The sequence below is a fragment of the Artibeus jamaicensis genome, unplaced genomic scaffold (genome assembly GCF_021234435.1).
Source record: "Artibeus jamaicensis isolate MK-2021 breed Jamaican fruit bat unplaced genomic scaffold, CSHL_Jam_final scaffold_833, whole genome shotgun sequence".
Taxonomy (NCBI): Eukaryota; Metazoa; Chordata; class Mammalia; order Chiroptera; family Phyllostomidae; genus Artibeus; species Artibeus jamaicensis.
Window position 1 is genome coordinate 14198479 of NW_026522056.1, and position 24277 is coordinate 14222755.

The window sequence follows — 24277 nt, forward strand, 5'->3', positions numbered from 1 at the left end:
AACTTCTGATCTTTTATCTAAGTAGGGTGTCAAAGTCATTTTCACTGGGGGCCACATCAGCCTCGTGGTTGCCTTCAAAGGGCCGAATGTAATTTCAACTCCTTAACAGTTAAGGAGTGGTTATATTTATACAGTCCTGAAATTATTTTGGCCCTTTGAAGGCAACCAAGAGCCTGATGTGGCCCCCAGTGAAAATGACTTTGACACCCCTGATCTAAGCTACACTTCATGATCAACCAAACCGAGTTGATCACCAGGCACTGAAAAATGAATAAATACCAGTTATCAAAAACAGGTACTTCTGTGATGTTCTCCTTTTTCAGACACTGTGTGTACGGTAGTACCAGCTTTCTAACTCGAATCACAAGTATTCTTACCACAAGGAACTCATTCAAATTTGGAACAATGAGGCTAATTAGTACCTGTCAGTTTCAGAAATTCAAAAATAGTTTCTATTATCCACAAGTTGAAAATTACATTTTAAGAGAAAATATCTTGGTATTTAATAGTATTAGTCAATATCTAGTAATTCAAAAGTTGAAAAGTATGTTGTTTAAATGTATGCAAATTATTAAAAACACTAAAATCCTCACCATTTTGCCCATTTTGTAATTAGATAAGTAGAATTATAATTAGCTCAGTTGTTAATAATTAATAATATGCCAAGATAATTTCATAAATTCATGAATATGTCAAAATCTCTCTCGGTTTCACTGTCCTCAGAGACCCAGGACACCCACTCACCTAATGGTTACGTGGCATTGTGACCAGACCCTGTTCTTTTTTGGCTTTGTGGTCTGCGGAATATATCTTTCCTGGACCATTTTTGTTTTACTAAAAAGAAAAAAAATGTTTTTATTCGAAACAAAAGGAATTCATAGCTGCTAACATTTCACTTGAAATTTTAAAAGCTGCAAATCCAGCAGAGGAAAAGGCGGACACATTAGCGTTGACGCAGCCAGTTCGTAACGGGAACCAGACAGTTGTCGTGGGGGAAGCAAACGCGAGCAGGAACGCTGATCAAAGTGCGCTCCGGAAAGTCCTGTTCTCAGCGTGTTTATTTAGTGTGGTACTCAGCAGAACATAAATACATAACAATACGCCTTTTCTCATCACGGGTAGTCTTCTGCGAAACTAAAATTTGTGGCCAACATTTTATATAAAAGAAAACTCAATCTGTAAATTATTGGGATAGGAACAAGAATATGGGAAAATAATACATTTCATATAAATTACAGAGGACAGTTCCGATGAAAACCCATCACTCTCCTTTCTAACCCCGTTTTACAAAACAAAGCCAGCTGGCACCATGCTGGAACCTGCTGAGAGAACGTAAATGGGGTGGCCCTGTCCCAGGCCAGCGGTCACAGACAAAATGCTGTCAGGGCGTCACAGCTGGGTCTCAGTTCTTAACTGGAGTGGAGCTTCCTTTCGTGGTCTTCTTCAAGTGGTGGTAGTTGGGCAGGATTTTCATCAGGAAGTCCAGCTGCAGTGTCTGGGGCTGAAGGGAAAACATAATGACATAATGAAGAACTGACCAACAGAAAGCAAAGTTGAGAGTACAGGTGGGAGTGATTACCGCTAGGTCATGGAATTAGAGGTGATTAGCACTGACTTATCATTGCTTACCCATTTTTAAACAATTTACAATGAACGCATGTTCAGTTTACTAACAAGAAAAGCCAAAAGATTTTATATGTAAAAGTATATATAACAATTCAGTTTTCAACATTGCTTTTATAGATTTCACCCTGACCTCTAAAATGTTAATGTTCCAATTACAGGTGGCTGGGTGGAGGGGGGCCAAGGGGAGAAAACTGGGACAACTATAATAGCATAAACAAGAAAATATAATTTTTTTACAAAAGCTTCAATTACACGAGACATGAGTAAAATACCCAGAATACGCCGCTTTCCACAAGACCTACACAACACACACGTGTGCAAACTTATCGGACCTTCACTCGTCATACACCAGCTTTGCCCAAGCTTTCCTCGCTGGAAAACTCCCTAGGGTACTTGTGAAAAATACAATTTTTTTTAGCTCTTGCCCTCTCTGATTCATTACGTGTGGGGAATCCTTTTTCTAACGAGGGTTTGCATGATTTTTGCGATCACTGAAATTTGGAAAGCAGCACTGCATACCACTGCATATTAAATTTCAGATATTCTTACTCAATTCTAATCTCCCTTCCCAGCCCTAGCTTCATTTCTCCTCTTTAATCATTTTTGTTGTTCTGCAGAAAGATAGTGAAAAAATACTGGATTGGTTCTTATTTCCTTTTTAGTCTACTGAAGTAATACTTGCTTATAATAATAAAACAGTAAGAAGAAAAGCCAAACATGACAGAAATAGAATAACCCGAAAGAACTGGAGTTTAAATTTCTGATAAAATATGGCGAGGAATCAGAGGCAAAGTGATAAATGTCTTGAAAAATATTTTCTTTTGGAGGAGTGGAGCTAAAGAAGCATACTGCGTGTGCCAACCTATGAGGCTCCAGATTTCAATCAGAATGTCTCTGTCCAAAGTCCCAAACGCCCATTCTTATTCATCTACTACGCTAACAAGAGACTCCAAATACGGATCCTTCGTTACTCTTCGTTATTAGAAGGGGATCATTTCATAAGCCAGGAAATTATCCAGACACACTTGCATATTTACAACACGTATTTATTTTCATCCTACTTATGTTAGTAAACAATTAAGGGATCCCAGCTGGCTGTCCACTGTAAATTTGGTTCTCCCAACACTTGAAAGTTCATATTTTAGGAGGAATCAATATATTTTAAGATTTTGTGACAAATCTTCAATAAAAGATTGCATAAGACCAGGATTATATCTCTGAATTTTCTTCTCTCATAATCAATTTGTCGTTAAATTTGACATATTTTTGATATTAACTTAAAGACTGAATAATTCCACTGCAAATAAATTCTAGTTTTAGAGATGTTTCTATGATGTTTTATTTCAGCTACTTGCTTTTTAAATAGTGGGCCTGCTGCCCCATTAAAACGAACAGGCGGTATTCTAGGGAGATCAGCAGCCGAAGAAAACTCTTTAAAGAGAGGTCCCGTACCTGTGGTCGCTCAGTCTGCACCCGACGAAGACAGTCCACACCGTAGATCACTGTGTTCTCAGGGATGACCTCAAATGTGTTTAGGTTGCAACAAGCCCCAATGATGCAGCCACTTGTCAAAATTACGTTCCTGCCTACGTATGCTGCAGTAAAAACATAGGAAGAATTGCAACTTAAGACATCAAATGATGAGAATGCTATTTTTTCTAAGATGATTTAAGCATAAACATTTCAGACTGGCTTAAGAAAAAACATTAAGAAAACACTTCATTTCAGAGTTTGTATTGCTCTAGTATTCAACACAGAGCTCTGCTACTGTTTGGTTGTGCGGCCTTGGTCAGCTCACTGCGAATTCTCTGAGCAAGTTCACCAACACACGGAAAAACCACCCTACTTCACGGTTCACTATAGGAAATAAATGGCGAGGGTTTATGGTGCTGAGCAAAGGTTTGACACATAGTAAGTATATAATAAACAGGAAATGACGAGGACGGGAATAATCATTGGTAATCCAAATTAAAATAAACCCATGAAGTAGGTTCACAAAAAGCCTAATTTTATTATTTAAAAGAGAAGCGTGTTCTTTCATGCCAATCAGAACCCAGAAAAATAAAACATTATCTAGAAAGTCTCATTGTTCAGGTTTGTGCTGGACCTTTGTGGGATGAGCTCTTGGAGCTGCTTCCTAGCAGTAGTGGTGACTTTGCTTGACCCCCCTGCCCCGCCCCATCTGTGATCAGTAGCTTAGGTTTGGTTCTGATTGGCTAGGGTGGTAGACCTGAAATTAAAGGAAACAAATGGCTAGAGAAACTGATTTTTTTCTTTGATTCTACAATAATATTAATCAACTAAATTTCCTCAACATTTGTATTTAGTAGAAATCTTTTTGCGAACTTTCATTTCACAAAATGAAAAACTTCAATTCCATAAAGTTCAGTTCTTATTTAAATATACAGAGCTGAATTTTAAACTCAATGTATTAAACACATTACCGGACTGGGTTCCTTAAAGGCAAGGAATTAGTCTCACAGCTATCTCAGTCCTCTTCCAGCCACACCTTCCTTCCATGCACACACTTCGCCAGAGTCTGGACAAGCACACCTCGAAAATATCTCAGGGCTGCGTCCAGACCACCGCAGTAAAGTGAATATTGCAATAAAACGAGTCGCACAAAGTGTTTGGTCTCCTACTGCATGTAAAGGTTATGTTTACACTATACTATCATCTATTAAGTGTGTACCAGCATCATGTCTAAAAACATGATGTACACATCTTAGTTCAAAAACACCTTACTGGGCCCTGGCTGGGAGGCGCAGTTGGTTGGAGCGACATCGGGACACCAAGAGGCTGCGGATTCCACTTCCGGTCAGGGCACACGCCCGGGCCGCTGGCTCCTCCCTGGCTGGGGTGTGCGTGGGAGGCTGCCCACTGGTGTTCCTCTCTCTTTTTCTCTCTACTCCTTCCTCTCTTTCTGAAATCAGTGAACAAATCCTCAGGAGAGGATTAAAAAAAATAATAAAACACCTTATTGCTACCATTGCTGACCATCACTTGAGTTTTCAGCAAATGGTAATCTTTCTGTTGGTGGAGGTTCCTGCCTCGATGTTGAGGAAAATGCAGTGTCTGTAAAGTGCAATAAAGGAAGAGTGTACAGAGAGGTTTGTCTGTCCTTCGGCTGTATTCCGATGCACGGAGAGAAAGGAGGTGATCACTTTCACAGTAAAGCCCCCAACGCCGCTTACCTTTGGATTCAATAACGTTATTATCTCCTATTTTCATGGCCTGGGAATCTGTAAGCCAGAGTTGAGGAAACACTGTAAACAGAGTTCTCATTTTTTCCCTGCCAATTCCCTGGGACCTTGTCCCGCGCCGGGACAGAGGACACAGGCGAGGCAAGGGTAGGCTGCGCATGCTCCGCGGCCAGATCTTTGCCCGCAGGAGTCTGGAAGTAAAGTTTTAATCTTTAAATATAAATATGTCTAAGGGTAAATAAATGACTCCTCTGTTCTTTAAAGAAATGAGCACCTTATATGCCAGTGTTAACGGTAACATATTTCCACAATCGTTTAAAAAAAGTTAATACTACCTGTCACTCAATGTTTGATGCATTTTACATAATTATACATTTCCCTTTACATAACTGGGGATCAAACTGTAAAATCAAATTGTATAAAGTTTTGCAGCTCACTTTATGTGATTCCTTTAAATGTACATATTATATACCATTAAAATTGTTAAAAACATAATTTTAAGCGACTGCTTAATAGTTCTAACAGTCCATTTTATATTTTATTGAAATATTTTGCTACTCTTAAACATTTAGATTTTTTCCTCCAAGTGTTTTCTATTACAAAATAGTGTTCTGCTGACATCATTAAAAGACTGCACTATCTTTTTAGAGGGCAAAGTGAAGCAAAAGAACTGGTGACACCCTGGGAGAAACAAAACAAAGAACGAAATATTGTCAGCTCCACTCGCCGTTTCCTTGCATCAGCCAATACGCTGTCAACCTGCAACTCCACAGGAATTGAAGGGACACAGCTGTGGTCCTTGAGTCAGGACAGAAGCCAGGATTCCTGCTTCTGTCACTGCTGTCACTGAGTCACTGCTACCTGGCAACAAGCTATAGCAATAGGAACAAGCTGGAACCCACAAAATGCTGAGCTCAAGGTCTTTGTGTGCGGACGCGTGTGCCGCTCATGGGAAGGTGGCGTATTTCCTTCCTCTACTGGGTTATTCGGTGGAAGAGAGGAAATACTTTTTTGATACACTGCAAGTCTATCTTCTCAAGGAACTGGATGGCCTAGCCCTAAAAATGTAATTAATACATATAATACATATATTTGATACATAAATTATGACAATTTCTACGAAGAGTCTTGGTAATAAAAGACAGCTGGGAATGATTTATCTTAAATTACTGTAAAGGATACAACAGCCAACTTCAAACACATTATTGGTGCCAATGATCATAGGTTTGGGGTCTGGATCTTCGGTGTCAGGGGTGATATTATCAGGGTGACTATAAAAAGAAGAGACAAATCATCAAAAAGTCAATAACACAATAAGCAATTCTCCTATTTTAGAATCTGGCTTTATTCTCTCAATTTAATCTACATCAATCTTAAAACACGCAACTATGTAATTTCTTAATCCAAGTGAATTACTTATCCCTTGTACTTGATTCAGAGTTGAAAAGGAAGCACTGAAATGTAAAGGAGTCACAGGTACATGTAGGAGAACAGCCTTCCTTTTATTAATTAAGTAACTAGTTATTATTATTTTTCATTGATTTTAAGAGACAGGAAAGAGAGAAAGAGGGAGAGAGACAGAGAGAAACATCAGTTTGTTGTTCCACTTATTTCCGTTGATTCTCATACGTGCCCTGACCAGGACCAAACCCGAGACCTTGGTGTGTCGGGATGAGGCTCTGACCCAGGGGTCCCCAGGCACCAGTTTTGTGGGAGAAGATTTTTCCTCGGACTGGGGCTGGGCGTGGGGGAGGGCGAAATGGAGCTCAGGTGGGATGGGAGCGATGGGGATCCACTGGGCCTGGGGTGGGGGCCCCGCTCGAACCAGCTGAGCCCCCTGACAGGCTATTCCTTTTATTTTTTAAACTCAAAGCTCAGAGGGCCTTCTTCAGGACAAGGCCAAAAAGCTACTGGCCATGACTTGTATTTAGATCGTTGAAATGGAATTACAATCATGCCTAAGTTAAAACACCTTCAATCTTAATAATCACTTGTAAACAGATATTTACATAAAATATTTTATGCTGTGAGGTAGTTGAAGTATTTGGAACATAAGATGTTTGTGGTCTAAGAGGAGGAGGTCATTTCACGGTGATGATCTGAATGCTGAGTTACTACAGAATATAGTTGTTAATTGAGTTACACTAAAGATGCCAAAATATGTTTTAAAAAGAAACTCCTTGTTATAGTAAGAAACTCCCAAATCCTAAGGAAGCTTTAAGGAAAAAAAATTTTCAGTTAAATATTTTCCCAAGGTCTTTGTTACAAATTCCACCCACTGTTGCTATAAATTAAGTATAAGCTTGTATTTCCTGTCGAAATTTTATCTAGAAAGCTTTATAAATGCTTATGAAAACCTCACAGGTATTACAGTCTAGTTCACTAAGATCATGTACATGTTCCAACATTTTATTACTTTTTAATCTTGACTCTTGCAAAAACGTATGAAGATTCCTGTGCAAGCTCATGAGTCTGAACAGGAGAAACAACACTTCAGCCGAGAAGTCCAACCAGAAGACTTTCTTGAGCGCGATCAGCGCCGCGCGGGGATGTTGGAAGAACTCAGGGAAGGTTCGAGCAAGAGCGGAGGCGCCGCGTGTAAGGGGAAGGTTATCAGACTGAGCGCCGGAGTCTTCGCCAGCCACCAACCTACCAACGAGCGACTCGCCCTGGACAAGTCTGTCCACTCCCCTGGTCTTTCCTTTCCTCCTCTGCTAATGACTGGTGCTGAAAAGGGTCCTCAGTGCTTCTCCAGTTCTGGAACAGTGGGTTTCCCAGACGCCAACCATAAAAGGCCCCCCACAGTTGGCGGAAATTAATAAAAACGCCACCTCGGGTACTTAGTTCAGCGTGTCTGGAAGAGCCTTACTCACGCGTTTATGATCAGCGCCTGCTCTTCTATCAGGTTTCCTTCGCCGATCACGATGGGTCCGGCCTCCGCAATGATTCGTGCTTTAGGGTGGATCACCGTCCTAGGTCCTGTTAACAGCACGGCGAAAATTAATTATTAGTGGAGCCTGCACCTCAAGCGGAAGCATGACCAAGGGGCGGGGGGAGGCTGTAGGGAGGAACATCTTCTAAAGTGTGTGCCGGGCACCACACAAGGTACTTTACAAACGTTATCTCCTCTGCTGTTATCACTGGTACCTAGTGCCAAACCTCAGACCCAGGAGAGTGGAGACAGCACAGGCCTGGCTCGCCTGCTATTTTTAGGCCCCTGTTATCTCAGCAGCGAAATGGAGGCGGAGGTAACACCAGTCTGGCAGGGCTGCTGGAAGGATTAGCTGAGATAATGTTTGTAGACTCAGTTTTCTACCGTATAGTTGGCAACAAAAATGAATGACCTTCCTTTTCTTCATAAAGGCAATCCACCTAACCCTTTTTTTTTCTTAGAGCAACCGAGGCAGGTGCTCTGACCAGGAATCAAACCCGGGACTTTCCAATGACGCCTGACCAACAGAACTACACCAGTCAGGACCCACCTAAGACTTTCTTAGGCCACAGTGCCGCAGGACTAGTGTTTTTATTAAATGACTAAGAGGGTATAAAGGGAGTCAGAGGACATGGAAACTAACCTTAGCTTTGTTACTTTGTCACTATACCTATCACAAGTTCACCCCTGGGGAGGAGGCAGAGATTCTGTGGTCGGGTCTAGGATGAGGTTTTTCACTGTTAAAGGTTAAAGGGGGACGGTGGAGGGTCCCAGATGTGATCGCTGGAGTCCTGAGACAATGACTCCAATCTCAAACCGAGGGGCTCAGGAAAGGGGTCTCACCACGCCCACTTCCCCAATGGGCATGGTGGAGGCCCTGCATGGCCCTGCTAGCACGTTCCCTCTCCTGGCTCTTACTCACCCACAGTCCCAACATGCTGATGATAACGAAACCACTGATGAGAAAACACGACCTCATTTTGGCCTCTCCCTCCAATGCCCACTCTAACAATCCCCGATTCCAAAGCGATTTTTATTGGTAAACCAGCAGACAGGAAGTCACGGACTCTGAGAGCAGGACAGAGTGGGGGAGTGTTGACAGAAGGCGGGGAGGGAGCCAGGAAGATGACCCGGACCATGGATTCAATGGTATGAATTGCTAATTTATACAATAACCATTATCTGCCTGTGACACGCAAGATGCAGTGCTGTATGTTACAGGAAAACAAAAAGACGTGCACTCTATTTTTGCCACTTGAGCCTGTCACCCTGAAAACTGGCACTGCCTCGCACGCTCACTCACAAGAGTGTTAAAGTAAGTAAGGAGGTGCTCCTGGTACCCAGAGAACTGGAAGGAACCTCAGTGCAGGTTATTTTATCTCCCAACAATGAAGAGCTGGAGATCAGAAAAGGGTAGGCGGGGCTAAAACAGGACACACCCTCCGTCCGCTAAGCAGTGCCCCCAGTGTGGCTTTGTATTTCTGTCACCTCTGGCCCCCAACTCCTCAGCAGCTAAATAACATTTCCCTGGCAAGGGCGCCTATTCAGGACAGGAAAATTTGGGGTGGAAGACAGGATCTCTCAAATTCCTGGGAAGCTTCTCAACTTGACCATGATTATGAACATGTGTGCCTTTTTCTTTGTTAAAACATACACACAATTTATAAAAGGAATACATGCTCATTACAAAAAAATTACAGCAAAAAAGTGCAAAGATCCTCTCATGCTAATCCCACTCCCTGGAGATAAGTAACTATTTTTAAAAGTCTGAAGTATATTATTCCAGATTTAAGTACTACTGAATATAAGCCTTATCTCATTAGACAGTTAAAAAGTAAATTTAACTTGAAGGAGAAAAAATACAGATTAAAACCACATACATTTTTTTAAACCAAGGAATAGTATTTATCATGCTATAATTTGATTTTTTTCACCTAATAAGTCATGGTCATTTTCCCACATAAGTACAGCAAAATAGATTTTTTTTTAAATGGCTGAATAGTATTTCATATCATATTAATATACCATAATTCATTTAATCTAGTCATTAAAAATGGGCATTTAGATGTTTACACTCTGGTGGGAGAGGTGCTAACCAACACTGAAACAAATTGTATTCCTTTGAAATGAGATATTCCTTTTTTAATAGATTTTATTTATTTATTTTTAGAGAGACAGGAAGGAAGCAACAAAGAGAGGGACAGAAACATAGACGGGTTGCTTCTTGCACGCCCCAGCTGGGAACCTGACCCATAACCCAGGTGCGTGCCCTGACGGGGAATAGAGCCAGTGACCTTTCTGCTCACAGGCCAGCGCTCAATCTGAGCCACACCAGTTAGGGCCGAAATGAGATATTTCTCCAGGTCTCCCAGCTGTGTGAACCACTTTAAATCTGCAGTTTGCACAATCATAGATCTGTGCTTCAAAATATTCTCCGATAAAGGGACACAATCTATTTTGAATTCTTTGCAATGAAAGCCCCCGCCAGCACCCATCCTTATCTAGAAAGTCTACTCTGACTGGATCACTTACAGGTTACGTGCTTAATCTCACAAAAGCTGTTTTCTCATCTGTACAAAGATGAGAAGTGTAACTGCAGCTTTGGGTGGAAGTGTGAGTTATAGTAAATAATGTCTGGAAGGGAGATCATGGGGTCTGGCCCATAGTTCTTAAAAAAAATAAACGTTCATCACTATTTGAAACTAAGAGCTAAAAAATAGCTTTATCATAGTAGACAAAGTAACTCCTGGTCTGAGTCATGGAGGAAAAGGATACGTTTTACTCCTTTATTCAGGCCATCAGGGTAATGTCTCCTTTTAACCACCAGAGAAACTTCTGCCCCTTACTTTAAGAGAGTAAAAAATTTGCCCTGGATAGTGTGGCTCAGTGGATTGAGCGCCAGCCTGTAAATCAAAGGGTCACTGGTTCGATTCCCAGTCAGGGCACTTGCCTGGGTTTTTGGGCCGAGTCCCCAGTAGGGGGCGTGTGAGAGGCAACCACACATTGATGTTTCTTCCCCTCTTTCTCCCTCTGTTCCCCCCTTCCTAAAAATAAAATTTAAAAAAGATAGTAAATTCAATAAGGGTATCTCCTACACTGGCATTAAAAATCTTAGGACGAGAGGCCGTATGGCCGCCACAGAAAGCACATCCTTTGCCACTGCCAGATACGTAGCCAGAGGCACTACATTCTCTGCTGGTCCTCCCGGTATGGCTTCTGACAACAGGCAGACTGGCAAGAAAATACCTGAAAAGGCACCAAAGACAAGGTACCACTGGGACCTGTTTGTCTTTAAAAGTTGCTCTTTTTCTTTTCAAAAGTGATAATAATAATACATGTTAATTACATGAAAAAGCAAAATGGATAAATACAACTTTTAAAAAATTAAACTAATCCCATTTCATGCCCTACACAATTTTTAAAAATAATGCCTGAGCTATTTTAAGCAGGTGTTTTCTTATGATTACTGTTTTTATCACTATTAAGTTAGTTAGTAAATATCTGGAAAATTAGTTTTAAATCTGAGGGTCTTCCCTGGGAGGAAGAGCATCATTAAGTTAGTTAAGATCTGTGCTTAAGACACTATCTCCACCTTGCGGCAACACTGCCAAACTACAAGTCCTGGTGCTTCTGGGCTGAATTTATGTAAAAGGTCAAGCTATCAACTCGGAGTTGTGCCATTCCAGCAAATGTCATGGCTGACAATAAACTGAATACTGCCCCCACACTTCTTGTAGGCCTCTTTTGGGCAGACACTAGAGAAGTGAGAATACATGTACTCTAGAATTCATGCACTGAAGTAAATGTGACTGCTAAAATTTTGGATGGGTGAATTTTTTTTTACAGGCTGAACTATGTATTTATTATTCTGACTGGGAAGAACACTTAAATTGTCTCTCCTGTTAGGAAAAAAGTCCAAATTGAGCACGTATACCATAATTTGCATGTAACACGGCCCTGTCCCAACTCCCCACCCCCACACACATTTGCACTAGTGAGCACTCCAGGTGGCAGTCGCCGCCCCTGCGACTGCACGATGGCATCCGTGCTCCAGGGCTGTGTGTCCCTCCCAGCGCGGCAAGCTCATGGAGCGGAGCTCTTGCGTGGCTGCAGCGCGCCAGGTGGAGGGGAGGATCACACACCCAAGCACGTTGTCCAGTACCCAAGATGTGTTTCCTTCTCACTAGTCAAACCTTGGGCTTGTGGGCTGTTTCCATTCCAGCTCATAAACTGATGCAGATACTGATGCTATCAGTAACTGCAGTACTTGTGAACAAGTGATATGGTGGATTGGTGAACTTCTTAAAGGAAGGTTCTGACTCAGGTGAGTCTGCGTCCGATTCAACTTTGCCTCCGCCCGGCTTGGTGCTGGATGGAGGTCGGCACCGGAGCTCTAGTTCAAGGCCCGAGCTGCGCCAGCCCGCTGAAGCGTGGGCGCAGTTTACTCTCTGCTTTTCCGCATGCCATGCATGCTTTTACCTTGAATGGGTCTGAATTCAAACCACATTTAAGGATCTTGAGGTTAAAATGCTTTAAAAATAAAAATCTGTCACCAGGGAAAGTTTTTGTTTTTTTTTTAAAGACGCTCTTGTGAACCTTCTTGGGGCTCTTTCTGGCAGGGTAGCTTGTGTATTTTCTTAACCACATGTGGTGAAACCCTATTTGGCTTATCTCCTTGTTTGGATAAATGTGTCTAGAGCTGGAGCTGCCTTACCGGTTGACGAAATATTTTTCTAAATGGTTGGCTGGGCTTGATTCAACACAGCCAGAAAGACATTCCATGCATCAAATTTCCATTCCCTTCGTTTGGTAAAGGACATTTTTCCTCTCTCTCTTTGCCACAGAAAGCAAACTTTGAGTTTGTTTTCATATGTCAAATAAATAGTTGAAAAAAAACAAAGCTCTTTTTTTTGAAAATTAAAATTACTTTGACCTGTAGGCTGAAGTATCGGTAAGAACTTCATAGTCCATGAATTTCTCAAGTCAAAGCTACTATTCTGCCTTACTGAAAAAGATTCCCACAATAAAAGGGAAGCTTTTGATCTACATTAAAAACTCGAATGAAGAGAAAGAATTCAGTGGGACAAGGGGCTCGCATCGCAGAGCTCTTCCAGTGTGCCAAGTTCCGCCTCCACACTGCGCTGTCCCAGCCAGGCCTGGCCCTGATGCCAGGCGACAGCCTTTCACCCTATTACGTACAGGACTGGAAGACTGTGCTCAACGGTACCTTCCTGAAACGTTTTTGGCATTCAAAATAAAATTTATAGGAAATAATGCATGGCTCATGAATCAAGGCAGCCTAATTAAAACAGACTTAATCCAAAGAAACCTCGAGTGAGGATAAAATGATAATTTAAAAATAATAATATGCCCTGGCTGGTGTGGCTCAGTGGACTGAGTGTCAGCCTGTGAACCAAAGGGTCACCAGTTCCATTCCCAGTCAGGGCCGATGCCCAGCTAGGCTATAGGCCAAGTCTCCAGTAGGGGGCATGCGAGAGGCAACTAATTGATATTTCTTCTCTTTTTCTCTTCCTTTCCTTCTCTCAAAAAATAAATACATAAAATCTTTTTAAAAATTAACATTATTTTTGTTACTTTCCTTTTATAGAACATCTTGTGAACTAATATTAGATATTATTCCTTGAATCATGATAAAAATACCGAATACAAATAATGCAGAAGAGTATTTGGATAAACATATGGCCTCATAATTTCTCTTCGTAAAACATCTGCCAGTGGTTTAAGAGTTAACGAAGTGTTAACACAGCACTGAAAGTAAACAGGGTTACCTCCTAAACTCTGAAATTCTGTCAATTTAAAATAAAGCCAACCTGGAAAACTCCTAATGCTATTCCTTAATACTGGTGCAATCTTCACTGGTTTTATCAGACATGATGCCTAAATTGGTTGAATGCTCAGACTTACTAAATGTATCATTTTTCCATATCAAGGAAAGACGTTACTCCAAGGGAACGAGGCATAACACGCAGCAGCTGGTGAGGACAGGCTTCCGTTAATAAAGTTCCAAGGGAACCACGTCCAGGAGAAACACGTAAAACAACCCGGAGGAACTCAGATCACGTTCAAACAGGTACATCACCAGATATTGTTTATTTGTTTTAAATGTCGGACTTGACCTCTAGCAAAGCTACACTAATAAGATTTAACTGTGCGATTAGCTAACTTGTATTGTGTGCTTACTGTGCATTAAATTCTAGGCAACTGTTTGCACAAATATTCTTATTTAATCCTTCAAAAACTTAGGAAGCAGGTACTCCTATTTTACATGTGACAGTAACTGCTAGTTACCACTGAAGAGCCATTCTTCCCTTTTCCTTGTAACAGAATCCTATTTTATTAAGGGCAGCAATGGGATGACTTATGACTACGTTTCCCAGCCTTCCCTGCAGCGACGTGTGACCATAAGACTAGTCCAAGGTAATCGACAACAAATAAGGGCTATGTGGAACTTTCAGGATGACTATTTAAAGGGAGCTGACCCAGCTGAAAGGTACAACACTTTCTTAATCATTGTCACGCTTACCGCTTTAGCCTGCAAGGCTGGAACTGCTAGACAGTCAACCGACCGGCCCTGAATTGCCTATGTCTAGGCTTTTTATATAAGACAATAAACCTTTGCAGGTATAAGCCACCCCTACATGTAGATGAACCTATTCCTGAGACCCACATTTACACAGATGGGGAAACTAAGGTTAGTGAGGTTAAGAAATATGCCTGCGGTAACCCAGCAAGTAAGGTGCAAGGATGCTAACCCAATCCCGTCACACTTCACGGTTCACACTCTTAGTAATTACCCAGGAGAATGTAAGCTTGACAAAGGCAGTACGTTTTCCTGCTGTATTCATTGCTGTGTCCCTATGCTGGCACAGTGCCTGGCACATAGTAGGTACACAATAGATGTCCCTCAAATAAACAAATGACTTATTATGTTCATCCGATAGAAGTTTAAACAGAGACTCCATCATATTACATTCTTTTAGAAATATAAAACATGCCTGGGAGGAAAATACATCATTTTGTCAATACCATTAGGACATCAGTGAAACAAACACACATAAGACCTAAATACTGTAAAGCACTGAAATTAAATCACATCAACTGCTGGGAAACGACACTAGGAAACCATTTTCTTACCTATAGTTACATCCCCCCTGATTTCACTCTCCACGCACACAACCGCTCCGGGGGCAATCTTCACACTGCAGGGAGGAGAAAAGGTAGCACTTATCACAGGTGAGGCTTCGAAACACTGTTAGAGAAGCTATCCTGACACTGTGCTCAAAAAGGCTAAGAAATGGATGGAGAAATGCAAAGTCAGTTGTAAGAGGGTAAGGTTTAATATATTATAAACTTCTCAGCTGGCACACTATCCATTGGGTTGAAATCATATATGATGCCTTATTATTACAACGCTTGAGAGAAAAAAGAGTCTTTAGATCCTTTTCTTTTAACACCAGTATTGGTTCTAAATACCAAAAAGCTGAAGACATAGCTATCCATTTGTAGGGGACTAGTTAATAAATTGTAGGATACTATGAACCAATACACAGTCATAAAAAAAATGAATCTCCCTGGCTGGTGTGGCTCAGTGGATCGAGTGCCAGAGTGAGAACCAAAAGGCCACCAGTTCAGTTCCCAGTCAGGGCACATGCCTGGGTTGAAGGCCAGGTCCCCAGTAGGGGGCACACGAGAGGCAACCACACATTGATGTTTCTCTCCCTCTCTTTCTCCCTCCCTTCACTTCTCTCTAAAAATAAATAAACAAAATCTTAAAAAAAAAAAGAATCATTCTTTAGGTAAAGGTTTGAAATGATCTCTAAACTAAATGAAGTCATAAAAGCAGAGCCTCAAAATGGACAGTTTATATAAATGCCACCCTTGTTTTGTAAATAAGGGGAAAGAATGTACATTCAAATTATTTAAACAGCAAAGTAATATTAATACAGAAATCAGAGCAATGCACAATGTTCCTATTTATTTTCTAACTGTATATAAAACTCCTTATCAAATGATATAAATTGTGGTGCAAACTGTTCAAAACAAGTAATTGCTTGATAATTTATTGACACTTTCTGATATTCTGCTGTGATCTTCCGTTTGGTGCAGCGGACTCCAGCTAAATGCTGCCCTAGCTGGGCCTCGTGCTGACGTGAACTACACCAAAGGACCTTCTCAGTAAACTGACAGTCGGTAAGTAACTTGTTCTCATTAAGAACTTTTCTTAGTAGTGACTGTCCAAGGTATTAAATCTTCTCTCAGACTCTATCAAATAACAGTGCCATTTTAGATATTTTGACTTCACCGTTCTACTTGGGTTTTTCAAAATTTTGATCTCCAGGCATTCATTACTCATGTACAGAAATACAATAATTTTGTACATCGACCTTGCATCCTGTGACCTTGCTAAAGCCACTCAGAACAAGTAGCTCCTTTTAGGATTCTCTGGGATTTTCCATGTAAAAAAAATTGTGTCTGCGAATAGGAACAGTTTTATTTCTTCTTTTCCACTCCGTGACTGGTATTTCTTTTTCTTGCCAGGCCGTCCTGCCCAGGACTTCCAGGAGTGGGAGGGAGGAGACCAGAGAGCCCGGCCTTGTTCTGACTTCGTAAGACCAACCAAAGCTATCAAATGATCTTCTAAGCCATGAATTTTGCACTGTAAGTAAATTATTAAAAACCCGGTATGTGAAACAATAGAAGTTTTGTTGACCAAAATGTTACTGCCTTGATTTATAAATTTTTCAAAAAGTTCTTTTCTCAATTGGGACTCAAATCAAGGGAGTGGACCAGAAGGAAGAAAAAAAATGATCAAACAGAAAGGAATGAAGAAATAAGAATTCAGAAAAATGAGGAGAAGCTTAGGAACCTCCAGGACATCTTTAAACGTTCCAACATTCGAATTATAGGGGTACCAGAAGGGGGAAAGGAACAGCCACCAGTGGAAAACTTATTTGAACAAATAATAAAGGAGAATTTCCCCAAGATGGCAAAGGAAATAGACTTCCAAGAAATCCAGGAAGCTCAGAGAGTCCCAAAGAAGTTGGACCCAAGAAGGAACACACCAAGGCACATCATAATTACATTAGCCAAGGTTAAAATGAAGGAGAGAATCCTAGAGGCAGTAAGAGCTAAGGGGACAGTCACCTACAAAGGAGTCCCCATCAGACTGTCAGCTGATTTCTCAAAAGAGACCTTACAGGCAAGAAGGGGCTGGAAAGAGGTATTCCAAGTCATGAAAACCAAAGATCTACAACCAAGATTGCTCTACCCAGCAAAACTTTCATTTAGAATGGAAGGACAGATAAAGTGCTTCTCAGATAAGACCAAATTCAAGAAGTTCATCATCACCAAGCCCTTATTATATGAAATGTTAAAGGGACTTACCTAAGAAAAAGAAGATAAAAAAGATGAACAGTGAAAGGACAGCAAACTCACAGTTAGTAAGAACCACACCTAAAACAAAAGCAAACTAAGAGGACAGCTAGATCAGGAGCAGAACCATAGAAATGAAGATCTCATGGAGGGTTAGCAACAGGGGAGTGGGAGGAGGGGGAAGGGGGGGAGAAGGTACCGAAAATAAGTAGCATAGACAGTAGATAGAAAATAGATAGGGGGAGGGTAAGAATAGCAGGGGAAATACAGAATCTAAAGAATTTGAGACACGTGTTCATGAACTAAAGGGGGGAAATGGTGGGGGAGGGGTATGCAGGGTGGAGGGGAATGGAGGGGGGAATAGAGCACATGTAATGGCATAATCAATAAAAAAAAGTTAAAAAAAAAAAACTCTGACTAGAATAAAAAAAAAAAAAAAGTTCTTTTCTCTTTTCAGCGAATGTTTTACAGCCAGTAATGACCGGAAATGTAGACTGCAATGAATCATTCATATCAACGTGGTTTGTTAGGATCTGTAACTGCTCGTGGATGAAAATGCTTATTTTTAACTTACAGCAGATAGCGTAATACAGATGTCTTTTTGACACTTCTTTGATTAAAAAGTTGTTATTGCAAGTTTTTTTCCAAATGCTTCACTGTGAAATAGATTCATATTTTTTTAAAAATAAAATGTGTCTTTAAGTTTTTTCCAAAGCAGGGAAATCCCTTCAGAGGCCAGGCAGGTACCTGGAGGTAAAGAACAGCAGGAGTGAGAGAAACTAGATGTGGAGGGTTCAGTCCAAGTCTCCCTTAAGAACACTCAGATTAAAATAAAAGCATGCTGTTCTGACCAAATGAAACAAGTGTACAAGGGCACACATTTCACCCCCTTACAGCAGGAGAAGATCCTGATTTCTGCGATTGCCGGAACAGCTCTTCTTTTATATCCCTCTCTCCTGCTGCTTCCGGTGATATTTTAAAAAACTCAGCAGTATGTTTACTCAGTTACTTACAATGCTCCCCAGGGTTCTGTACTGTGAGTGTTTTGGCTGGATTCCTTCTGTCTAAGTCATTCCAATAGTTAATGTGTTCCATCTGAATTTTCTCATATCATGTCTCTCCATATTCCATCTGCTTTTTAATCAAACATTGAAAAGCCTCATTTCCTTTTGTTTTCCACTTTTTATTAACGTTACTGGGTTGACATTGGTTAGTAAAATCACATAGGGTTCATGTGTGTAATTCTGTAATACATATGTATATTGTATTGTGTTCAACACCCCAACAGATTCATAGGTTTTGAATTTGTCCTCCTTGCTGATTGGAAATTTTCATTATACCTAACACGAACTTACATGGGACATGCTTGCCATTCTAATAAAATATTTGTATTTAGCATGTTGAAATTTTCTAACTTTTGAGCAGCATTTATCTGCTCAATGTCAGTATTTATTTGAATATTTCTAAATTTTCTCAGGAAGCACAGATAAGAAACTATCATTATTTACTGAGATCAGACAGAGGAGCTGGACGGCAGAGACACAGGGCAGATGGAAGTTTTTTTTTATTAAATACCATTTTTCAATCATTTTCATTTTGAATCACATAACTAACTACATTCCCTATTCAGTAACTTAACCATAAAAATTGATCACATTTTCTCTTTTAGATTTATTTATTGATTTTTAGAGAGAGGGAGAGAAACATTCATGTGTGAGAGATACACCAATCAGTTGCCTCTCGCACACCCCCAGCTGGGAACCTGGCCCGAAACCCAGGGATGTGCCTGGACCAGGAATTGAACCGGCCACCCTTTGGCGTGTGGGCTGGAGCTCAATCTACTGGACCACACCAACCAGGGTGATAACATTTTCTTTCTTTCTTTTTTAATACTCACCTGAGGACATGCTTATTGATTTTTTAGAGAGAGGGGAAGGTGGGGAGAAAGAGAGGGGAACATTGATTGGTTGCCTTTTGAACACACCCAACTGGGGATGGCACCCCCCTGACCAGGAATCCAACCGTGACCTTCTGGTTCACAGGGTGACGCCCGACCAGCTGAGCCACACTGGCCAGGCCGATAACATTTTCTTAGGACTGGGTGCCGAAGAGGTCCTGGATATACTTCCATACTCGGGGTGAACTTTTATACTCCTTTCCTTAAAATGTCCCCCTCAAATCTTTACCCCAGAAAAACATCTTCCCCTTTCAATTTTAGTTCACCTAAAAATAGTTTCTTGGACTTCTGGTCAAAATGGCAGTGTGGGTAAATGTGGTACTCGCTTCCTCCCACAACCACTTTAAAATTACAATGAAACTACAGAACAACTGTCATTCAGAAATGCCTGGAATCCAGCTTGAATGGATGTCCTACAACTAGGGATTTAAAGAAGAAGCCACTTTGTGACATGTGGGTGAGGCAAAACCAAAGAATGGGCTGGTCCAGCACCCGCCTGTGGCAGTTTAAAATCACAAGGAATATCTTGGCCGCAGAGGTTTCCCCATGGGGAGCGTGGGGTGCCAGCCCCACACTATGCCTCCCCGGCCAGGGTTTCAGAGTCAGGAAAGAAAGTCCCCGTGACTTCTGGCTGTAAAAACCAGCAAAGATCATGGCTGAGTGAGAGAGACCTTCTGGAGTCCCAGGCAGTTTCTCTTAAAGGACCTGCACCTAGGAGGCTCGCTAGGACTCACCGCCTCTGAGCTCCAATGCCGGGGCAGCAGCCTGAAAGGAAACAGGTACATACAGGGAGGAAATGAACTGTCTGGCATCAGGGTGAGAGCAGGTGGGGCCGCTTTCTGCCAGGCAGAAGTGCTGGCAGAGGTCACCGTTCCTTTCCTGAGACCTCCCCACCACCTGCAGAGCTGGCAGGTGGGTGCCATATCTGAGTCTCACACTGCTCACCCTGCCCTGGTGATTCCCTGAGACCCTTGCCCTACCAAATTTGTGACTCCACCCAAGCTGTTTCCAGTGGTTTTTCTGTGTGAATGGCCTCAGTTGCCTCATGCTTCAGACTTTCCTGTGATCTCTCAAATAAGCAGCATCTAGCCTCTGCATACCCTGCACCTCTTGCTAAGTGGCCCCAGGCCTGGCACTGGAGGCAATCAGCCTTGGTTCACAGCTTGGCCTATTCTGGGCACCTCTAAGGCCAGCACAAGTAGCAGCCGTTTGCAGATTGCTCTGGAGCTCATTCCAGATGGCCCCAGGCAGGGCACAGGCAGCAGCTGATCCTGCACCTCCTGGGAGGCCCCAGAGCCAGTGCACCCAGTGGACACCTTCAAACTGGGCTGAATTACAACCCAACCACCTCTATGAGCAACACACTCAAAGGGTGGACTAAAGGTGAGCACCAAAGCCCCACTGAAGCAAGTCTTGCTCTGTGGCCTTGACTCCTGCACAGCAGTTCCTCTCCTGTAGTCACAATTGGTCCTCACAGCCTACTGGTCAGGGCGTCAATCCCTTCCACGGATGCCAACAGCAATCAAGGCTCCACTATAGTAGGGGTGTGTATACAGCCCAGGCAGGGGTGCACCTGGAGCACCTGGCTCACCTGGCTCTGGTGACAGGAGAGGCTGCACAACTGGGTCCTACAGGACACCAACTATACAAGGCCACTCAACCAAGTCTGGGAGATGTAGCAACTTTACCTAATACACAGGAAACAAACGTAGGGAAGTAGCCAACATGCAAAGGCAAAGAAACAAATCCCAAATGAAGGAACAGGAGAGTCTCCAGAAAAAGTACTAAATGAAATGGTGGTGAGCAAATTACCAGATACAGAGTTCAAAACACTGGTTATAAGGATGATCAAGGAATTCAGAGAGAACTTCGACAGCATGAAAAAGGACATGGAAACCATAAAAAAGAACCAGTCAAAAATGAAGAATACACTAACTGAAATCAAGAATAGTTTACAGGGAATCAGTAGTACAGTAGATGAAGCTGAGAATCACATCAGCAATTTGGAGTATAAGGCAGCAGAAAACACCCAATCAGAACAGCAAAAATATAAAAATATCTAAATAAAAATAAATGAAGCTAGTGTAAGGAGCCTCTGGGACAACTCCAAGTATACCAACATCTGCATCAAGGGGGTGCTGGAAGGAGACGAGAGAGAACAAGAAATTGAAAACCTGCCCTGGCTGGTGTGGCTCAATGTATCGAGTACCACCCTGCAAACCAAAGGCCGAAGGTTGGATTCCCAGTCAGGGCACATGCCAGGGTTGCAGGCCGGATCCCCAGTTAGCATGCGAAGGGCAACCCACCAATGTTTCTCTCACACATCAATGTTTCTTTCCCTCTCTTTCTCCCTCCCTACCCATCTTTCTAAAAATAAAAAAATATATTTTTTAAAAGAAATTGAAAACCTATTTGAAAAAATGACACAAAACATCCCTAACTTGGTGAAGGAAATAGACATCAAATCTAGGAAGTGCAGAGAGTGCTAAACAAGATGAACCAAAAGAGGCCCACACCAAGACACACTGTAACTAAAATGGCAAAGGTTAAAGATAAAGAATCTTAAAAGCAGCAAGAGAAAAGCAGTTAGTTGCCTACAAGGGCGCTCCCATAAGACTGTCAGCTGATTTCTTAATAGAAACTCTACAGGCCCCAAGGGAGTGGCAAAAAATATGCAAAGACAGAAAAGCAACGACCTATGATTAAGATTATTTGTCCCAGCACAGCTATCATTTAGAATTGAAGGACAGATAAACAGCTACCCAGATAACAAAATGCTAAAGTAGTTCATCATCACCAAACCAATAGTACATGGAATGTTAAAGGGTTTTCTTTAAGAAGAACAGCCTTCCTTGACCCATGTGGCTCAGCGTATTGGGTACTGTCCTGCAAACTGGATGGTTCCCAGTTCAATTCTCAGTCAGGTCACATGCCTGGGTTTTGGGTCAGGTACCTGGTTGGGGACATGTGAGAAGCACCAATTGATATTTCTCTCCTTTTCTTTCTCTCTCCCTCCCCCTCTCTCTAAAAATAAATAAATAAAATCTTTTTAAAAAAGAAGAAAAGATAAAAATATGAATAATGAAATGGCAACAGAGAGTATATGTATCTATCAACAACTGAATCTAAAAAACAAAATAAAAGAACAAGCAGAACAGGAACGGACTCATAGAGAACATCTTGACAGTTGCCAGATGGGAGGAGAGGGGTTGAGAGGATGAGTGGAAAAAGTGAAGAGATTAAGAAGAACAAATTGGTAGCTACAGAACAGTCATGGCAATGTAAAGTACAGCATATAGGATACAGCCAATAATATTGTAATAACTGTGTATGGTGTCAGATTGGTATGCGATTTATCAGGATGATCACTTAGTAAGTTATATAATCACTGGGGTGCATACCTGGAACTAATATATTATTGTATGTGGACTGTAAAGGAAAAATGAAAAATGATTAAAAAATATAAAAATACTTTCTTGTAACTCTTAAGCATCATTTAATGAATTTTCAACTCCTCTGTTTCCCATTAAGACCAGTTTTTCTGTTCTTTTAAATCATTTCTCCCATTGCTTCAGCAACAATCCTCTTTAACCAAGGATGGTATTGTTTTTCATTAGTATCACTCCTCATTAATTTCAATCTTTAAATAAATGACCTATCATAAATATAACCCCACTATGCCATGTTGAAAGTTTTCTGGAAACAACCTGTTATTTTGGATATTTTTCCTGTAAGAGGTGAAGGATGTGGTGAATGTATCCCCATTTGTAAATGGCAATTCTCTAATGCCTTTCATTTAGAGTGGGTCTGTATGTTAAAATATGTATTTGATTAAGCCTTGGACAAACAAATTACACTTTATAAATGCTTCTTGTTTAAGGCCTTATTTCTCATTCCAACTTTCCATTCCCTCAGCCTCCCTCTCGCTCTGATTTTTAATGAAAAGCTAACTTTTAACTTGTCCTGGACAAGTGAGGATGGGAGCGATTCCTAAGTGTCCCGCTGTCTTCGGTGTTATGCCGAAGGGAGAGGCCCCAGGTAGGGGCTGTGTCACAATCAACATACTTCTCAGTGCGGCAGGAAATATTTAAATTCACCATTATATCACCTAGACCCACTGCACCTCTGAGTGGTGGGGCAGAGCAGAGAGCAGGCAGCTGGGAGGAGGCTTAGTCAAGATCTATTAAAATAAGCCTGCAATAAATACGTTCATCACCACCGTGCATACTGTATAGTGTATATAATATTCCTAGTAGATCTGTTCCTCTGTAGCTTATGAAAAAACATTAGTTACCGCCTAAGTAGAAGAACCACCTAAAATTTAATTTATGGCACCAGAAACAACGTATGTCAGTTTTCTTTTTCAAAGAGTCGGCAAGAGTGTTTAACACTGCTGCTTTTGAAAACAGTTTGACTTAAGCATTTCTCTCAACCAAGCTGTTTCTTTCCACCAGTTCCTAGCAATGGGGACTGCTGGAGAAGAAGTCACAATTCTGTCCTCACAGGTTTACAAAGGAGCTTGTCCGCGCCCGGCAGAATGAATTCTCAGTTCTAGCCCAGGCGCGGTCTCCTTCTTGACAGGCAACCGCGAATCAGTTTACACAAACACACTTCGCCCAAGACAGGTAGGAAGGAGGGAAGGGGCTGCGGCCAGCACTTAAGTGGATGCCTGGAATCACACAGCAGTTACTAGCCGTCGGAGAACAGCCGCACCAGGGACTGTGCAATGGAGCCAGCGACGCCAATCTCCCTTCGCAGCCCTCGCCCCCTACACCCAGACCCCAGTCAGCGCAGGCGTGTCGCGGAGGGACGGCTAGTAGGGACTGAGATGAAAGAACAAAAACTTTTCCCAGCAACGTTTCCGCGACCCTTTCCAGGCCTCCAGATCCCATCGGTAGCCTCTTCCCTCAGCGGAAGCCAGGCCTGGGCTTTAGGAGCCATCCTGGCCGAGGTCCAGGGATAAGACACCATCTCAGTCCCCACCATTGGCGACCACGAACGGGTTCCACCTTTGCAGAGAGCTGAGAACAGGCTTTTCTCAAACAGCACACCCACCTCTTTTGAGTCTTCTCCGCCATAGTTTGGCTCGGGTCTGCAATTGGAACAGAGATCGACTGGAGCGGCTGGGTACAGCGATGATCTCTACCAGCGATTGCATAGCCTGGC

The 24277-nt window shown here is 41.9% G+C and overlaps 1 protein-coding gene across 2 annotated transcripts; it reads right to left on the reverse strand.

The window, feature by feature from the left end:
• Positions 1 to 1040: 1040 nt before the first annotated feature.
• On the reverse strand, positions 1041 to 24277 carry DCTN6 (dynactin subunit 6). Of its 2 annotated transcripts, XM_037128885.2 has the most exons (7): positions 24167 to 24274; positions 14917 to 14981; positions 7703 to 7808; positions 6012 to 6100; positions 4821 to 4868; positions 3079 to 3221; positions 1041 to 1501 (listed from the first exon to the last, which is right to left on the reverse strand). In XM_037128885.2, the coding sequence occupies exons 1-7, from the start codon at positions 24187 to 24189 to the stop codon at positions 1403 to 1405; spliced, it is 573 nt and encodes a 190-aa protein (XP_036984780.1). In that variant the 5' UTR covers positions 24190 to 24274; the 3' UTR covers positions 1041 to 1402. The 2 variants fall into 2 exon arrangements, with proteins under 2 accessions (XP_036984780.1, XP_053516041.1); XM_053660066.1 differs by lacking the exon at positions 14917 to 14981 and having other exon boundaries at positions 24167 to 24277.

Bases quoted from the DNA above. Each gene is read 5' to 3' on its own strand.
- DCTN6 (XM_053660066.1), bottom strand. From the start codon at position 24,269: ATGCAATCGCTGGTAGAGATCATCGCTGTACCCAGCCGCTCCAGTCGA. The intron at 7,809-24,166 runs GTGGGTGTGCTG...TGCTGTTAACAG, and splicing joins GCGGAGAAGACTCAAAAGAG to GACCTAGGACGGTGATCCAC. The intron at 6,101-7,702 runs GTGAGTAAGGCT...TTCTTTTTATAG, and splicing joins CAGGCGCTGATCATAAACGC to TCACCCTGATAATATCACCC.